Raw genomic sequence first — 20,014 nt, forward strand, 5'->3', positions numbered from 1 at the left:
ACTGAGATAGTTTCCTTTCAGTCCTTTCTTCTTTTCTCTCTGAAAATTCAACCATCCCTATCTCTACCCAGAACTTTTCTGCCATGTCTTGTAGTTTTATAGCTCTAATGCTGGCCTTTCAACTAGACAAGTGTCAATTACAAAGTCCTAATATCCCTGGGTATGTAGCACTTGTATGTTTTCTTGTAAGCAGTGTATCAAAGACCTTAAACTTTCCTCCCTACAAAGTAGCTCTTCTTTCTTTTCTATTAGTGCTACCAATGCCCTCCAACCCAAACTCAAAAGTCTAGTTATGTCTGACCTATTCCTTTCCTATATTATTTAATTAGCTACTAAATCCTTTCCTGGAAAGATGACCTTTGGGTTCCCCTCCCCTGTCCCACTACTACTACCCTGAAGCAGGTTGGGAGGTAGATAGACTTCCCAGGCCCTCAGAACAGTGGCTGTAACAATATTCAGGGTTGCCTATGTACAGATCCTGCCTTTTCCCCAATCAAGGATGTGCCCTCTTCAAACTGGGTTGCGTTCTGGGGCCAGGAGAGACAGATGTTTGTAACCGTTCAATTAAGAAGAACCACATATTCTTCTGCCTCTGTCCATCCTAATCTTCCTAAAATACAACTTTTACTCCTGTTCAAAAACTCTGCACTGTTACAAAGACCCATTCATATCAAATCCAAATACCTCTGCCTTAACTTAAAGGCCTTCTATTCTCTAACCAACTCTAGTTACTCACTTTTATGATCATCTTCTGCACATACCTTTACCCCAGCCAAACTGATCTGCCTGTCCTCTGTCCAGCCACCCAACTTGTACTGAGACCTTTTTCATACTATTCTCCCCCACCTACATACTTCCCTCATCTTTCTCTTTCACTGAAAGGCAACCCATTCTTCAAAGCTTGTTCATCTACCATAGAACCCTCTCTGGCCACTCTTTATTCTCTCATTGCTATTGCTATAATCACAGATTTACAATTTGGCACTTCAATTGCCCTGTACTCCCTACCTTTGTCCAGCACTAAATCACTTCTTTTAAAGAACATATTGTTTCTTTTGCCTGCACCACCTTTCACAATGACTTATCCAAGAAAAGAAATGAACTAAAAGGGGAAACCAAAAGAGTTTAACAAGCAGTTAAAAGGGTAACTTTCAGACAGGAGGTATCAAACCCAAAGAAAATCTGCAATGTTAAGCCCTACAATGCTGATACTTCCCTTAGCAATTCTTCTTTGGATCTAGACAAATAAGAAAGCCAGTACTTTCAAAAAACGGAGCATTTCAATTTCTACTTCACAAAATCCTTCCACACTTACTTGACAGGAGACATCAGCAGGGCAAGGGACTGCATGAAATGAAAGACCCCTGATGGGTTGTTCAACACTTTGATCTGAAATCAGAAAAAGAAAAAGAAAAAGAATACTGTACAACACCAACAACCCAAGGGTCCATAAGCTTAGTTCACAAGCACTCTAACAATAAAGTTGCTGTCAAGAGAACAAAGCTGAAACTAGCACCTAATCCCCAAGAGTGAGACACAGCCCATGGATTACCTGGCATCACTGTCTCAGCTGTACTCAAAGAGCACAGGGAGCTAAGCAATTTACATCAATTACCTATAACACAAGAAGCGGACAATAACGCGGCTTTCATCCAAAGAGAAACAAACTAAAAGCAAAAACTCCCCTTCGTTTTTAAAAGACTCAGGCTTCTCACCACCAGAAAGACTTAAGTAAAGGAAATATAGAGAAGTTGAACTTGACATACATTTGACTCCTGTGCAGCTGGATGGTTGCTATGATTAATAAAATGACCCAAAGGCAAGCAGCAGAGGAGACACTATAAACCAGACAATAAACTGCTAAGTATATGAAAGCTGTTCACAGAGGCCTGAGCTCTCTGTTAACAAGAGCTGGTGGTTCCTGTTTTATCCATACCAAGGGCAGTATGAGATGAATTAGTTTAGAAAGCTACGTTCAAGCACTCCAGAAAAAGTAGCCCCAGCAAGCCTTCCCACACAGGAAGCATACAGAATTAAATACCACTGAAACCACCAAGTCAGACTACAACTGAACATTTTCAAGTCTGTCATAATCTCATCAATTGTGGGTGGCCCAAGAAGTTTTGGTAAAATTACTCCTACAAATGTATAGATCTATTTCACCATGCTCATAAGTGAAATAAATCAAACATACATGTGTAAGCACCGCATTCTTTCACTAGTATAAAACCTGAAAGAGTTAATTTAAACTCGGAGGTATGATAGACATTGTGAAATGATAGGAAACCGCTCAAGGGTAAAGGGCAACTGGGATGTGGGAAAAGCAAAGGGAAAGAAGGAGAAATTTTGTGTGTATGTATATACAGGATAGTTAACATGGTTGTTCTACTGTCTTCTATTTCTTTGCTGAAAGAAACTGTCAGTGAGTCCTTGGTTGATCAGTATTGCATGTCTATATGTTTTCATGCAAAGCCACTTTGAAGATATCAATATGTAATACAATAAGCATTGTTAATTCCCTACCACTTTGTTTGTAACTCTGTATTGTCTGTACTGTTCTTTTGCCATTTTGTAAAATGTTGTCTGTCTGTTAATGTTTTCCTCCTTTTATTTTTAAAATAAAAAAAAACAAATATATAGATCTATTTCAATAATGTTATCAATAGTTTTAAGTCTTTTTTTTTTAGCAGTTTCTTCAGGATAATCATTTACTAAAACCTTTACCCCAGTCCTGCACAGTCAGAAAGAAATCAGTCATACCTGAATGAAAGGAACAGCCCACTTACTAACACCAGCGGGGCATCGAAGAATATGGTTGAGGAGGAAGAGGTGATCTCCAGGACAGCCAACTCTTTGTAACACTGAAACCTGAACAATAAAGGACTCAGGCTTTAGCTAATTAAAAAGAAGAATTTATCTAGATAGCTAAAGCTATTTACCCCATGTGTAAGTACTTGCAATCACAGAATAACCAAACATAAGATATGCTCTTGACTGGTTGAGTTTCTAACACAAAGGCCCACAGAGCCCCATGAATATGATAAAAATATCTTAAGTAGTTTCTATGCAAATCTAATTTTTATTTTCTGACAAATTATACAGCCTATGTAACCAGGCATATGTGGACAGAAAAAGATCAAATAATTTACTCTATTTTTATTTGGTAATAACTTCTCAAATCCAAACGAGTATGCTTGGAACATCACCCCATGTTTAAGAACTCTAGTTGAACCTAAAAAAACACACAAAGAAGCCCCATGAATAAACAGAACCAATAAACAAATATCCACTCGCTTGGCTACACACTTTTAACATTGTTCTTAAGTTCTCCAAATTCTGAGACTCTTCCTCTTTCCCTTAAAAACATTTTTCAAGTTAAGACGAAGTTCAACATTAAACATGCGATGTAAAAAAAAGAGTAACGTATGCAAAATATTTAAATCAGATACTTATTTTGTGAACATGCACCTAGTCTTCTGCTCGGCATACTTCCCCACTGCTTTCCCTTCCTGAGTTCAACTCTGAGCTGAAGACCAGAGTTCACTGAACATACCACTTACTAGAGTGAAAAGAGTTTAGGCTGAATAAAGCACTGGATAAATAACTTACTACCACATGTTATGATCAAAGACAAGTCACTCACTAAATGAATTAGCTAAAAAGCTACTGAAAAACAAATATATAGCAAAATAAGAGATAATTCTTAAATTATTAGGAAAATCAAAGAAGGTCTACTATCTGTTTTGTCCCCTTACCAATTTTTGCAGCCAGAGAAGAATATCATCATGGAACTGAGTATCTTCATTTACTCTCCTGGTAAACATAAACAAGACACTAATGCACTCCTTCAGGTGACACAGATCAGAGGGAAGGCTTTCTGTTGGTTTAGAAGCTATAAATTAAAAAGAGAAATAAATGAGTCCCATATAAATCGTGTTTTGGGTGGAATTTTGGTATCTTCACTTAAACAAAACAAACTTTAAAATGTTTAGTTCAACCAGACATGGTGGAACGTGCCTGTAATCCCAGCACTTGGGAGGCTGGGGCAGGAGGATCACAGTGAGTTCAAGGCCAGTCTAGACTGCATGAAAAGTTCAGGGCCACTCTGAACTACATAGTGAGACCCTACCTCAAAAAATCAAAATAAAATAAAATAAAATGTTTAGTTCAAACGAAAATCAAAAAAAGCAAAGCAAGTTGCATCAAGATATATGAATTTCTAATCAAGCTTGGTGGCTTGTGCCTGTAATCCCAGCTACTCAGCAAACTGAGGTAGAAGTGCTGAGACACTGTGTCAACAAAATAAGAAGAGCTGAGGATATAGCTCAGCATTCTCTGGTTCAATCCCCAAGACTACAAAAAGAAAGCCAAAGAAGTATTTTAATTTCTATTAGATAAGCATTTCAAAGCAAGGAAAACTAAACTCTTTCACAATTTTTTTTTAATTTGAAAACCAGCAGATCTCTGGCCCCACCCCCAGCTCTTTGATATGTTAAGAAAACAAAGGAAAGGGGAGATGAATTTTTACTTTTAAAGGATCCTAGTATCTCTCCCAGAAATAAAAACTGCATAATTCCAGAAGCATATATAATGCTCAACATGTCATGCAGGAAAGGCTAATTTCTTAACATGTTTCCACCAGCTTAAACTACCAGTGCTGGCAGCAACTTGTACCACTGGTGGTATAAATAGATCCAAATAGATCCAATTCTTTTTTTTTTTTTTTTTTTTTTTTTTTTTTAGGGGGCTGGTTTTTGGTTTGGGGAATTTTTGTTTGTTTGTTTTTTTTTTTTAGTTTTTTGAGATAGGATCTTGCTATATAATTGAGGTTGGCCTTAAACTCACTATGTAGCCTTGCCTGGCTTTGAACTCATGGTGATCCTCCTGCCTCATCCTCTTGAGTGCTAAGATTATAGGCTGCATCACCACACCAGAGTAGTCAATCACTTTTATCAGTCTTTTTACCAATAAAATTAATAGAAAGTCTATATAAATGGACCAAATCTAGCTAGTTGGTTGAATCTGAGTAATTACTGCCCAAATATAAATATTAATACTATTCATATCAATTAAAAAATTATAAAAATAAATTTGTTTCATTAAAAGAAATTTATATTTGTGAATAAGAAAAATATTTTATACATAAAGGCAGTTGATTTGTGCATAGTACATAAAATATCATAACATGTTTGGCTGTTTTTGCAGCCACAGTGGCACCCATTTTTTCAGATAATTTTCAGTAACATTTTCTCTTCATCACGTGCATGCATTTCTAGCTGATCCTAAATAAGTGTTTATAAACTGAGTGTATTTCCAAGTAATTTGTACCCATGGCATTTCTTCGTAGTTAATACTTTATAAATAATTAATTTTCTAAAGTTTAACTTGTCTTACCAAGTACCCTATTGCTGGTATATATAATATGCATTTACAACTTAGATCACAACTTAAATGTACTACAATTTTTATACCATTTTAATGTTTTCTTTAAGGAACTATAATATGATTACACCTGGTCAGCTAAATCAATGCCTTTCTTTCCATGATTGCAATCAGAGACACCCTGAGAAGCAATACAAAAACCACCCAATGGGACAGTCCTGTATGCACCACCAGTGGTTTAAGCCACCCAATGGGACAGTCAATTCAAATCAAAGCTGTCCAAAAGCAAGACATACAAAATTATCGCCCTGTCCTAGACATGTTAAAACACAAAGAAGTATGAAAAATTTATAACATTACAGATCCTCAGTTAAAAATTAAACAGAGGGCTGGGTATTTAGCTCAGCGGCACAGCGCCTGCCTGGCAAGCGCAAGGTCATGAATTCGATTCCCAGTACCGGGGAAAAGAAAAATTAAACAGAACAGTCCAACAAACTAGACAAGAAAAAATACCATACAAGAAACAGAGGATGAAAAAGTAATCTTAATTTTAGAATCAAACTCTGTTTAGGTCGGGCATGGTGGCACATACCTGTAATACCAGTACTCAAGAGGCTAAGGCAGGATGATCGCCATGAATTCAAAGCCAACCTGCACTACATAGTGAGACCCTGTCTTAAAAAAATTTTTTTAAACTCTTTTTGTACTCTACCTGGTAATACAAAATATCAAGGACAAAGAATATCAAGGGATATTACTAATAATTAGTGAGCTTTCTGGCATCCTAAAGAAGCAGAAAATGACATCCATGAGGAAGGGAGGCTTAACACTGCTCCCAAGAAATATCTCGAAGACAGGTCAATTCTACCTGAAAGACACAATATTAAACTACAAGCACAACTGATACCTTGTAAGACTGACTAGTACAGTCAACTAAACCAATTTGTATGACTCAACTATATTTTTCCATTTTAGTACATAAGAAAAGATGAGATCTCCATTACTTACCTTGGCCTTGTTGATGAATTGCTAAAGACCTCAGAACAGCTGAGCTGCTGAGCAATGCATAGACATAAGACTCCACTTGCAACCTCGAGAGCACAGAAGTGTAAGAATGAAGGGCCAGAGTTTGGTGGAGGTGTTCAGATTTGGCATCAAATAGCTTCTTCAGCTCCTCCAGTGCATTTTCATTCATCTCTACTCTCTGGTACCGATGATGGCCCGAAACTTTCACTTGATCTGCACAGATACCCTACCAGTGGATAAAAGGATAAAATATGAAACCAGTACTCTTTGCATTTGAAGCAATCAGGTAGTAGGTATATAATACACAGACTTCAGTATCATTTCCAAAGAGCTAATAATCATGAGGAGGGGACAACACTACTGTGCAATAAGTAATACCAGTGAATAAAGGACCCATATGCCGCAGAGAACACTGCCAGTTACAAACACATTTTAGAAGGGGCTGGGGATTTAGCTCAGCGGCAAAAGCGCCTGCCTGGCAAGCGCAAGGTCGTGAGTTCGGTTCCCGGTACCGGAGAAAAACCAAAAAAAAAAACAAACACATTTTAGAGAAAAATAACACCAAGAAGTCAGTGAGGAAAGGTGCAAGAAAACAACAGAGGATGTCCCTAAGACTCTCATAATGAAAATCTTACTTTCTACTTTATGAACATTGAGGCCACTATGATATTCCTTCAGCTTCAAGTTACCTCAAAATATCTCTGAGTCTACCCTCATTATTCTTTGCAGTTCTGCTCAAAAGAAACCTCCACCTGGGGTGGTAATAGATTCCTGTCACCCCAGCATTCAGAATGCTAAGGCAGCAGCGTCATGAGTTCAAGCCAGCCTGGACTACAGAGTAACACACTGTCTCAAAACAAAAAGAAAAAGAAACTTCCCTCCTTTCCAATACTAATTCCTCCAGCTCAGGGGCTGGGGATTTAACTCAGCAGCACAGCTTCTGCCTGGCAAGCACAAGGTCGTGAGTTCAATTCCCAGTACTGGAAAAAAAAAACAAAAAAATTTAAAAATTAAAAAATTAAAAATAAAAAAATAAAAACAAAAACTAACTCCTCCAGCTCTGTTCTTGATTTCAGCCTTCTTTTCAATACTTCTAAATGTTTCCCTCTCCACAGGCTCCTTCCTATATACGAAGAGAGATACACAAGTCTCCCAATAAATGGTGGTTAGGTATCCATCCTTCAACACCAAGCTTCTGAAGAGTGACCTTCTCTTCTTTGCCATCCTTTCTAGGTCACTGTAAAATGACATTATGGTCACCTTGGCCTCCATAGGATCCCACCTAATGAACTTCCTTGTTTCTTCATCTCTCAGCCTTAACACTCTCCACCCATTAAACATTTGTAGCATTATGACCAAAGTCTCAAACTAATGATCTACGGGCTGAGTTTGACCTGGAGACATAATTTTCTGGCTTTGTGTATATATACTAGTTAACTGCTTACATTGCCTTTTAGTACCTCTCACACAAAAATCCAGGTTTCTAGTTTCTTTCAGAAAATGTAGCAATGCTGGACTATTACAACCTCAAAGCAACCATCTGCCAGAACTCAAGAGCGCCTGCCCCCAGTAAACCAGGCATGAGCTTCCCCAGTGACCCTTGTCCTACTCTGCCTACTTTACTCCCACAGGTTACAGGCCCTGCTTTTCCATTTGACTTTGTAACCCCTGCACTCCTCAGGCCTAAGACAGGATTAACGTGGGTACAAGGAGCACAGTGTGGGTCTGAACAGCATCACAGGAACCGCAGCTCCACTGAGAAGTCCCCAGGCTCTTGAAAGTTTTACAGAACACTAGGCAAAATACCTGTACAGACACTTGTTCCTCCTTAAAATGCCACAGTCGGCTTTTAGCATTTTGGCAATCAGATGTCAGAGTAAGCAGCTCAGCTTCAGCCAGCAGCAATTGCTTTCTGCATCGTGAGTAGTTCAAAAGCAGCTCATAAAATTCATGCCTGTCCTGATGAGCCATGCTGTCAAATTCTTCTAAATATGACTCAATATTCTCCAGCCATGAACCAGGCTCCAAAATCTTTAGCTGTTCTTTAGTAAATGGTAATAGTTCTGGTTGAGATGGGAGTTCTGGGTAGAGTCGCTCATTACAGAGCAAGGGTTTCACGGCCACCAAAGACTGTACTTCTGCAATTTCAGCTGGCAACTGAGGATACAGTTTCTTCACTTTAGGGGGCTGGGAAATTTCTTTGGCTTCATAAGAACTCTGCAAGCCAACACTTTGAAGTATTTCTGAAGAACAACCCAGGGCTTCTTTCTTATTCTGAGTTTCTCTGACTTGTAAATTTTCCATTTCCTGCTGAGTACAGGAAAAAGGTGTGCTTTCTGAAGGTCCACATTGTAACAATATATTTTCCTCTCCTTCTATAAAGTTCTTGGGGGTTTCAACTTTGTTTCCCATGTTGTATCCAGAGTTTACCTTAGACATGATCTCATCAACTCCCACACAGGCTCTGATTTCTTCCTCTTCTTTTAGGGGCCCTGGGTGACACGGCAGACAACCATCACTGTCTACAGTCAGGGAGGTGAGTGGTATATCCAACATTTCACTTTCATTCTGTCCAGTGACATCACTTTGGAGCTGGGAATCAGTTAAGACCTTCAGATGGTCTCCTTTGAATTCACAAGCTGGAGGAAGGATTTCCTGTTCTTTGGAAGTTTTTGGAAGGGAGACTTCATCAGACTCTTCTGTCTGAAGGGTTTCATATTTCTTCTTTTCCTAAAAACAAGATTTAATATGAAATAATATAACAATAATTAATGCTCTCGGCATGAGGAATTTTTAAACTGTACATGAAATCTAAATTTTATCATTCAACAAATGGAATATAAATGCACTTCATAAGCAATGCTTCATATTTAGTATTATTCAATTTTGAGTAGGCTGAATTTGGATATTCATTAGTCTAATTCTAAAAGAAAAAACATCATGGTAAATAGCAAATTATGATTCAAACTGGGAAAGTCTTAACTAAGTTGTCCTTCATTTTGCTATAGGTTAAGTAAACAGAAAAGTCACCAGTTACCTTAGGCTATCAGAGGTTTTTCTTTATCTTGACAAACATATTAAGCTCAAGCAAAAAAGGCTGGAAGAACTTGAGCACCAAAACAAACAGCTACAACATTAGATTATAACCTACAAGATTAAACAAACATTCCTGAGCCCACACTGATGAGCAGTTACCTGAATGAATAAATTATTTTTAAAAATGGGTGGGAGCCAGAAATGGTGGCACAGACCTATGATCCCCGATCTCTGGGAGGCTAAGACAGGAGGATCCAAAGTTCAAGCCTACCCTGGACAATATAGCAACTCAGTAAACAGGAGAAGGATCTTAATGGAAAAACTGTTGAGAATCAAATATATTCTAAATTTTAATTAACAGTATTGTACCAAAGCTAACTTCTCGGTTTTGAAAATGTTCTACACTACAGAATGTACAGTTATACTGTAGAAGATGATAGCATAAGAGGACGCTATGTATACAGGTACCCACTGGGTAATATTTGCAACTTTTCGCTAAGTGCAAAATTACCTCTAGAAAGCAAAACCATAAAAAGTAAACCATCAAAAAAGTACAATTATGGTTTAACAGAAATTCTAGGCATTAACACACAAACTATGTAACATAATCTAGGCTAAATTAAAAAATTATGGGAAAATTATTTAAATAAAGTTATTACATTCAAATCTGACTGCAATCACTCAAATGCTTCCTTTCATGCACTTTTCAGGAACAGAGTTACACACCGTTGGTGTTTTTGGATTATTGTTTTCTAAATGTCCAGCAAAAATAGCTGACATAAAAATACCCAAAAAGGTAGAGCCTTTATATGTCAGGAGCAAAAGATAAACATCTTTGAAACAAAATTTGAGATCTGCTTGCTGAAATGACCATTGCAGCCAGCCATTTACAAACAGTAATGATTCAAAAAGCAGTATGCACCCTCTACAATAAGAACTGCTGAGTATCAGAGTCAGGGGTCAGGCACACAATGCACATCTTATGCAAATTTGTTTACTAAACTGCCTAAAGGGGCTGGGGATTTAGCTCAGTGGCAAAAGTGCCTGCCTGGCAAGCGCAACGTCGTGAGCTCGGTTCCCGGTACCGGAAAAAAAAAAAATAAATTAAAAAAAAAAAATAAACTGCCTAAAATAATGAGTAACAGAAAAACATCATATGAATAATAATTGAAAAAGCAGCCAGGTATGGTGGTGCATACCTGTAATCCCAGCACTCATGAGGCTGGGGCAAGAGGATAGCTGCAAGTTTGAGGCCAAGCTGGGCTATGTAGTGAGTTCAAGCCCAGCCTCTGAAAGCATAGCAAGAGGACTATTAAAGAAAAAAAAAGAAAAGAAAAGAAAAATGAAAAATGAAAAAGTAGCCTCATTTTTTCAAGTGTACGTTTAGCATGCTCATTATAAAAACAATAAAAACAGGTTTCTCAGACTGGGAGATCAGAAGGAAAAAATTCAAAAGGAGAACAATTATTGGGAGTGAGAGAAATGTTGGTATACTGGTCAGGGCAGAGGACAAGTTTCATTGAGTTGAAAAATCAGATAATGAAATAAATAAAACAATTTCATTTACAATAGTACAAAAAGAACAAAATATTTAAGGATAAACTGAGTGAAAGAAATGTAAAACTTGTTATCTGAAATTATAAAACATTATTGAAAAGAATCAAATACTTAACAAATGGAAAGACAGTCCACATCTTTCACAATATTAAGATGCCAGTGCAGGCCAGGGATATAGCTCAGTGGCACAAGTGCCTGCCTGCCAAGTTCAAGGTCCTGAGTTCAATTCCCTTCCTGGTACCAAAAACAAAACAAAACAAAAAAAGACGCCAACGCCCCTCAAATCCGTTTATAGACTGAACACAATCCCTAGCAAAATTCCATCTGCCTTTTTTGCAGAAATACACAAGTATTTATAACAAGTTTAGTGTGTGTGCTGCTGAAGTGAACACAGGTTCTAATTTCTTTCCTGCTGAATTATCTTGGCACTCTTGTTAAAATTAGTTGACCATAAGTAATGGTTCTATTTTTACAGTCTCTGTTCTCTTTTATTGATTTGTTTATTTATTCATATACTAGCATTATATTATCTTCATTGCTGTAGTTTTGTAGTAGGTAGAGTTTGAAATGCTAGTGTATTTAAGAATTCTCTAAATTCTCTTAAATTCATATTGAATTTAAGAATTCTCTTAAATTCATATCGGAATGTAAAGACCTAGAACAGACTTAGACACACACGCATACGCACACACAAACCACCTTTTAGAAAAAATGTTGGAAAACATACACTAGCATTTCAAACTCTACCTACTACAAAACTACAGCAATGAAGATAATATAGTGCTAGTATATGAATAAATAAACAGATCAATAAAAGAGAACAGAGACTGCAAATAAAACCATTACTTATGGTTAACTAATTTTAACAAGAATGCCAAGATAATTCAGCAGGAAAGAAATTAGAACCTGTGTTCACTTCAGCAGCACACACACTAAACTTGTTATAATACAAAGAAATTAGAATCCTCATATGTTGCTGGTGGGAATGAATGAACCATGATGTAGCTACTATGAAGTACAGGATTGTGATGGCTGCACAACTCTAACCCCATGGTAAAAACCAACTGAATTATACATTCTAATTAGGTTGGGTGAATGGTATGTGAATAATCTCAATAAATCTGTTAAAAATAAAGATTAAAGAATTAATAAGAAATGAATGAAAAGGAAATAAAGAGTAGAATATAGAATACAGGGAGCTAGTTTTTTGTTTTTTCTCTTAAACTATATTTGGGATGTTAAATGCTAACTAGGCAAAAGAAGAGGGCTAAAAGCAATCACAAGATGGACCACAGAATCTTGGCCTGGCAAACCTTATCTCCTCTGATCCACAAGGCACCCAAGACTTCTTCTGCACCCTGTATCTTGGGCAGTTTTTAACTCCTTTTGTCCCTTCAACCACTTCATTTCAACCCTTTCCCCATTCCAGGATGGCCCTTGATATTTTATATTCTTCCTCTCTCCTAATCACTACTCCCAAACCCACATTCTGTACATATATCTACCTTCCCAGGAAAAATCACAATCATAACAGCAAGAATTAAAATAGTCAGATAATCAATGAAGAAACTTCCTTTATTTGAGCTTCTACCACTCCAGGAAGAACACATAAACCTTTGTTTAGGCTTTTAATTTCCATGTAGGTAGAATTCTCTTATCTGTGTTTCAAAAGTATAACCAGCCAGGCATAGTAGCACACGCCTGTAATCCCAGCACTCAGGAGATTGAGGCAGGAGGATCGGGAGGTTGAGGCAGGAGGATTGGGAGGTTGAGGCAGGAGGAGCGGGAGGTTGCGCAGGACCATCGCTGCGAGTTCGAAGGCAGCCTGGGCTACATAAATGAGCTCAAGCCCAGCCTGAACTGCATAGAGAGACCCTGTCTCAAAAAGAAAAAAAAGTACAACCAAAGAAAACTCTCCACCCTTACCTGTGTTAGGGGAGTGTCACCTGGTACTGGAATTTAAAATGAAGAAATTACTAAATTATCCAACAAATACTTATACTAACCATGTGCTCTGGCACACTTGAAAATTTATCTTTACATGTTTCTCAGAAAGCACAAGGGAGATCCAATGAATTCAAAAGAAACTGAACATTCATTTCTGAGTGTAAATCTATCTCATGTTTAAATCATAAAATTCATTCCCTTTAAAACAGGCCTCAGGGTATATGCCTGTAATCCCACCTTCTCAAGAGGGTTAAAGCAGAAGAACTGAAAGTTTGAAGCCAGAATGCACAACTTAAGTTTTCTGAAGGCTTGGGGCTGTAGCTCAGTGGCCATGTATAATCCTGGGTTCAATCCCCAGTACTGAAGGAAAAAATTTCATTTCACTTAGAAATGAAAAGAAACCCAGCTTCCAATTACTTTGCCTCCTTTAGATGAGTAGTGATAAAGGTACACCAAGACATCTGTATACATAATAATCATTATAGACTGTGAGATAAAATTTAAACTCCACAAATAATGCATTATCAAGCCAATGTACAAATTACAAAGTACAATGTACAAATAGGCAATGTATCAATGCCTATAATTTTAAGCAAAGGTATTTTTTACAACACAGATGGCTAAGCAGATCAAGAATATACAGTTCTTTATTTTTTACCTCCTCATAAGTTACACATGGGCAGAGACAATCTTAAAATTATTCAACTGGAGAAAGTATAATTGGAAAATTATACACAAGCGCAAGTCAATAATAAACACAGAAAAACATACTTAACTACACATTACAGTAAATATGCCCAGAAGTGTTGGTGTAGGGAGAAAAAGCTAAAGAACACACAACAAACTATTACCAATAGTTATCTCCAAGAGATAGAATTCTGGGCATTTTATTTCTAGGATGTACATTTCTGTGTGTGCAGGTGTGGGGGTGTACTAATACATACCTTTTTCAGAAATGAGAAAAGAGCAGAAAAGTATGTAATCATTTAAAAAAAGTTATTTTTATGTTCTGAAAAACAAATGGGAAGTTTCTACTCATCATTTGCAGCTCTTTCTCTATCAACTATATTAAGTAAAACTACAACTTTCATTTCCTAAATGATGAGGTATTTCTTCATAAACAATGATGGTTCAATTTTTCCCTTTTATACAATACCTGTCATTAGATTATTTTAAAAGGTGGGGTCCATGTATCAGTCATGTCTGCATCCCAAGCAGGTAGCACAATGCTTGGCACAGAATGACTTTTAGAAAAGGACGAAGGGAGTATACCAGCACAACTATCCAATCAAAAACTCTCAAGAAAAATTCTCCCAGCTCTCTTTGGGATACACAAGAATCCACACCAGCAGAAGAGCTTTAGAGGGATGAATGGGAATATTTGCTATGAATACATATTTTGCTATGAATACTAATTCTACTTTTCCTTGGCTACCATTTCTTTGATGTTTGTCTTACAATCTTATTTCTTGTACGAACAATATTTTGCTTGTTTGATCTCTCCTTCCTCCTTCCCACGCTTTCTCTGCTTACATTTTAGGATACCACACTCTCAGTGAAAGCTGTGGAGACAAAAGGGTTAAAGTTGTCTGCACCCAAATTTCTTGGACAATACACTTCTGCCCAATACATACTGGACTGGTCCTAATACATTGCACTAATGAGAACTAAAAACAGCACAAAATACAAATAAATACAAAAACTATCCTTTCCTTCCTTGAGTTGATGTTATACCTTTCCCAACTAGATTAAAAACACACAGCTATACTTATCTAAGTCTTTTTTTTGAGGCCTAAACCAGAGGCCTTGACAATTTGCCACTCTGATGTACAAACTTCAGTTATAATACAGGTTTTCCTAGACGATTAACAAAAATTTTTCAGGATGCCCTGAAAAATGCCTTTATAAGATACAGTATCTACACTTGCCAACTTACAATCTTCCCCAAGTCTTCATTCTCTTATAAAAACCCCAATCTCTCACCCTGACTTCGAGATTTCTCTCTTAACTCCACTAAGCCAGGAGTAGTGGCATAGGCCTGTAATATTAGCTGAGAGAAAAAGATCACCAAGAGTTTGAGGCCAGCCTGGGCTACAATATATTGAGTTCAAGGGCAGACTGAACTACTTAGCAAAACCATGTCTCAAAGAAATCTAAAGACATTTTTGCTTCTCCTATATTTCTTAACTACTGGTAAATTCTCTTACCACCTCCATCACCTTCTGTATGCCATCTGGCATGGCAAAGAGCACTGGAAACACATCTGACCTTTCAGCTCACTCACTCTTATACTCCTTTGCTTGTGAATGTCTAAAAGACTTTCATTTCGGGGCTGGGGATTTAGCTCAGTGGCAAAGCGTCTGCCTGGCAAGCGCAAGGTCGTGAGTTCGGTTCCCGGTACCGGAGAAAAACCAAAAAAAAAAAAAAGACTTTCATTTCAAAATTAACATATCCAAGGAACAGTTAATGATTACTTGTTTGATCAATCTTGCATGTCTGTATTTGTTTTCCTGAGAAACCACTTTGAAGATATCAATACGTAATACAATAACCATTGTTAATTTCCTACAACTTTGTCTGTAACTCTCTATTGTTTGTATTGTAATTATGCTATTTTGTAAATGGATGTCTGTTTGTTAATATGTTTTCCTTCTTTTATTTTTAAAATAAATTTTTAAAAAATTAACATATCCAAACTGAATTCCTGATTTTCCCCCAAAAACCCTGTTGTACCCATTATCTTCCCCACCTTGGACTCCCTAATTGTTCTCACATTCCACATCCAAACCCCAGCAAATCTTCTTCACTCACATTTCAAACACTTCTCCCCAGCTCCGCTCCTGCAACTCTGGTTGTAGCCACCACCACCAATCACACCTGAATAATTTTAAGTCTCTTAGATGGTCTCCTTGCTTTATCCCTGCCCTGGACAGTCAATTCTCCACAAAGCAAGCACATGATCCCTTAAAGCACCTCTTGGATCAGGTCACTCTGCTCAAAACACAGAGGCAAATGTGTAGTCATTCAGACAAAGCTCAAGTCCTTAAAAAGGCCTACCTTCCTAACTTCATTCCTACACTCCCACCTCACTCACTTCACCCTAACCACACTGCCACCAAGTAGATCCTGGAATAGGATAGGCAGGCCACTGCCTCAGGGTTTTTGCTCCATTGCCTCCTGTGCCTGGAACCCTTCCCAAAAGCCACAGGTGAACTCTCTCATCTCTTTCAGGTCTTAAAAGTCATCTTCAGGGCCAGGTGTGGTGGCACACCCCTGTGATCCCACCACTTGGAAGGCTGAGGCAGGAGGATCGCTGTGAGCTTGAGGCCAGCCTAGGCTACATAAGCGAGTTCAAGACCAGCCTGGACTACATAATGAAACCATGCCTCAAAAAAATAGTCATCTTCATTAAAGGGCATCCTTGTCCACTTATTTAAAATTGCAAGCCGTCCTAACCTCTTATCAGCACTCCCCAACTCTTTTATCTTTTTTTCACAGCATTTATCACCTTCTACCATGAGATATATGTACGTACATATATAAATATACTGCATATTGATATGTATAAAGAGATGTATATATACATTTTAAATGGGTTTTGTGTGGTGTGCTTTTGTCTGCGTTCTCCCTCCAGTCTAGAATATATGCTCCTTTAAAGCCAGATTGTTTTAGATCTTTCTCTTTCATATCCCAAGTGTCTAGAACAGGTTCTGGGTATCAATGAGTATGTGTCTGACAAATTAATGGCTCTTAGGAAGCACCAAAGGAGCTAATTAACATAATACACCATCCCTCCAACTTCACAACCATTCATGTCAGGGAGGGACTAGAACAAAAATCATTCAGGCAGGGAGTAGGCAGACTGGGGATTTGAAGATATCTCAGTGTCTATTATCAGCTTTCCAGGACACATCTCAGTCCATCCTTAGCAATCACTAGATGCTCTTACTACTCTTAAGTTGTTGGTATTCAGAATTTAATATTAACTATAAAAATACTTTCTATGATTACAAATTTCTCTATTTTTGCAAAGTTCAAATCTAAGAATCTATTGTTCTTAGTAGGGCACCATGGTGGTACACACATGTAATACCAACACAGTAAGACACCCCTACCCCCGTTTCAAAAAGAAAAAGACAGCTGTTCTTAACCCAACTTGCCAAGATCAATGAAAAAAGAATCCTCAAAGCTGGGGAGTATTTTAGCAAAGAATGATACTGAAAGAATGAAAACATTATTAGGACTATCTCTCAAATATCAGGCAATGAGCACCAGATACCTAGCCATGGATGACCTAGCAATATGAAGTCACCTACCAGATGACTAACATTGAGGAATGCAGGCTAGCTGCTGGATAAAATCCACAAGCCACTCAGCTATCTAAAGACAACAGCACATGACACTTCCACTTCCTGAAAAGAGCCTTAGAACTAATTTATGGCTCTGTAAATAGCCATAATTATATCACAAAGTTTTTTTTATATCACAAAAAGGTTTCATAAATGTAGAACTTTATAACCATGGCCAAACCATAGCCAGCATTGAGAAATGTATCTATTTACTCTAACAGAATTCATTTTCTTAAATTGACAAATATAAGGGCCTTGCTCGTTGGGTGGACTTCACTTTTTCATACTATTTAGAGAAAATTTATTAGAGTTTTTTTCTTAAGTGACAAAACTTGGAAATACTCTTCAATACTGGCATTTAGTTCTTAATTCAAAAAACACTATCAAGTGACTACAGGAGCTAGAAAGGGTACTGGAAACAAGATAGTCCCTCCCTCCATGAGTTCACAATCTAAGAGAGAAAAGAAAAGTTGGCAAAGTAACTACAAGTGAGATAAGGGACCTAAGGCCAGGCATAGTGGAGGAAGGAACAGCACAATGGTGGTAAGGAAAAGTTTCTAGGTGTAACCACTGCTTAAACTAAGAAATATATGAGCAGTCATTAGCTAGATGAAGAGCGGCTAGAAAAGGAGTTAAGGCAGAGGAAACAACAAAGGCAAGGCCCTGAAGCAGAAAAGAATATACCAGTGATAGTGAGCCTTTTAGAGCTTTCAATGACACAAACAGCCCACTGCGGCACGCATGCCATAGGATTGCCACTATTGACATGGTTAGAGTCAAAAGTGAGTGGTGAAAAAAAAGTGAATGGTGACAGAACTAAGCTAAGGAGGGTGAGTACAGAAAATGCTTGAACACTAGCTTCTGGGGGATGGGAAACCTCTTAAAGATTCTGAGGAGAGTATCATGATCAGTTTGGGGCTCTTTTGTTGCTTTTTGATTTGGTTGGTTTTTTGTTTTGTTTTTTAGTTTTCTGAGACATGGTCTCACTACGTAGTTAGGCTGGCCTTAGGTTCACTATGTATGTAGCCAAGGTTGGCCTTGAACTAACAATGAGCCTCCTGCCTCAGCCTGCCAAGTGCTGGAATTATAGGCATGTACCCCCATGCCCAGCCAGTTTTGTTTTTTAAAAATATCAATTCAGCTTCAATTTGGAGAATGGAAAGCAAGAATGAATGTGAAGAGGTCAGCTCAGCAGAATCTCAAAAAATCCTTTCTGGAGGAAGGTCATGGTAGCTACAATGGACAAAAATGGACAGAATTAAGAGAATATTTAGGAAATAAAATTGGCAAGATTTAGTGACTGTGTTTGGAAAGTGAGGAAAACTTGTGTGTCAAAGATTTCTGGTTTGACCAAAGAAATCCAAAACGAAGACATCTTCAAAATTGTTAAGAAAATGGTGGTGTGGTGGGGGGTAGCAAATTTCAGAGTCTCAGGTTCAGACACTGAAAATGACAACTTGTCAAAGAAAAATGTAGAAGCAGCTCACCAGGAATTGGGAAACAACTAAAAGAAAAAATTAGAAGCTACAGAGAATTCAGAAAGATGGTCAACAACTCAGAAAAAAAAAGGAAACAATTAGGACTCTCTCCCCAGCTCTTGCAGTCTATGGGGAGGGGAACCTGACTCCCTAGAAGCAAGTTAAGAGCCCAGGGCGGGGAGATTTAGGGGGAAGGGCAACAGAGCCTATGGCCATCGTGAACTGCAAAAACAGCACGGGGTTTTGCTCTGAGGGGAGGACTACCCACTAAGAAAAACCCAGGTTCCCACAGATTTACCAAATCTAAAAGAACTTTATGGAAGACCTTACATCAATATGCCTCAAATTCTAATGAAACTGAAAAAGAAGCAGTACCCCCAAAGTCATTCCTATAAAACAGCATTACCCTGATTAAAAAAACAGAAAAGAACCTGTTGTAGTCAGGGTTTACAAGGGAAAGGATTTAATACAGAACACACAATTTATAGGATTATTTTATAAAATTCACCCAAAGAGTCAAATGCAAAAGAGTGCAGGAGATCTATCCACACACCAGAGACCCAAAGAATCCAGTTGAGGGCCTAGATCCCATAGCAATGTCCTGCACGAGTCCAGCTGAAGGCCTGGAGCCCCAACGATGTCTCATTCAAGTCTGTATCAAGGATCTGCACCAGGAAGGCCCCAAGGTCAGTGCTGGAAGCTAGAAAGTCTGTGCCAGCAGGATGAAGGGTCTGTGCCAGCAGGCTGAGGGATCTGCACTGGAGCCAGGAAGCAAAACTCAAGGTAAGGACCAGAGTTTCCTCAAAAAGAACCGCAGTCATCCTCAGTACCAGTGAGGACCCGAGCTCCTCCAATGATAACAGCCGAGTTCATATCAGGAAAACCAGCTTGACAGGCTTCTCCAGAAGAATCAATGGTAGCACACCATCTTCCCCTCCAGTTCTCTTTTTTATGCTGCTGGCAACAATCCTTAGGTGAGCCTTCCATACCCAACATCATGCTAATTCAGTTCATCTGAGTATTACAAGTTGACCACTAGCTGCTAATCCACCACTGGATCCAACAAAATAAAACAGAACTACAAGCCAATCTCTTTAATGAACAGTGATGGGGAAAATCCCCAATAAGATACTAGCAAACAAAATGCAATGAATCATTAAAAAGATCATACCTCATGACCAAGTAGGCTTCATCCCAAGGATACAGGGATGCTTCGACATACACAAATCAATATATATA

The 20,014-nt window shown here is 38.1% G+C and overlaps 1 protein-coding gene across 2 annotated transcripts in view; it reads right to left on the reverse strand.

The window, feature by feature from the left end:
* The window catches only part of Epg5 (ectopic P-granules autophagy protein 5 homolog (C. elegans)), a 109,342-nt gene that overhangs the window by 84,503 nt on the left and 4,825 nt on the right, over positions 1-20,014 (reverse strand). For both annotated transcript variants that reach the window (XM_013510404.1, XM_005372862.2), the window contains exons 2-6: positions 8,215-9,138; positions 6,391-6,634; positions 3,756-3,892; positions 2,761-2,868; positions 1,316-1,389 (exon numbers count right to left, since the gene is read on the reverse strand). In XM_013510404.1, coding sequence (XP_013365858.1) covers positions 1,316-1,389; positions 2,761-2,868; positions 3,756-3,892; positions 6,391-6,634; positions 8,215-9,138 — 1,487 coding nt within the window. The remainder of the gene's footprint in view (positions 1-1,315; positions 1,390-2,760; positions 2,869-3,755; positions 3,893-6,390; positions 6,635-8,214; positions 9,139-20,014) is intronic.

This window comes from Chinchilla lanigera, unplaced genomic scaffold (genome assembly GCF_000276665.1).
Source record: "Chinchilla lanigera isolate Chin_1 unplaced genomic scaffold, ChiLan1.0 scaffold00001, whole genome shotgun sequence".
Taxonomy (NCBI): domain Eukaryota; kingdom Metazoa; phylum Chordata; class Mammalia; order Rodentia; family Chinchillidae; genus Chinchilla; species Chinchilla lanigera.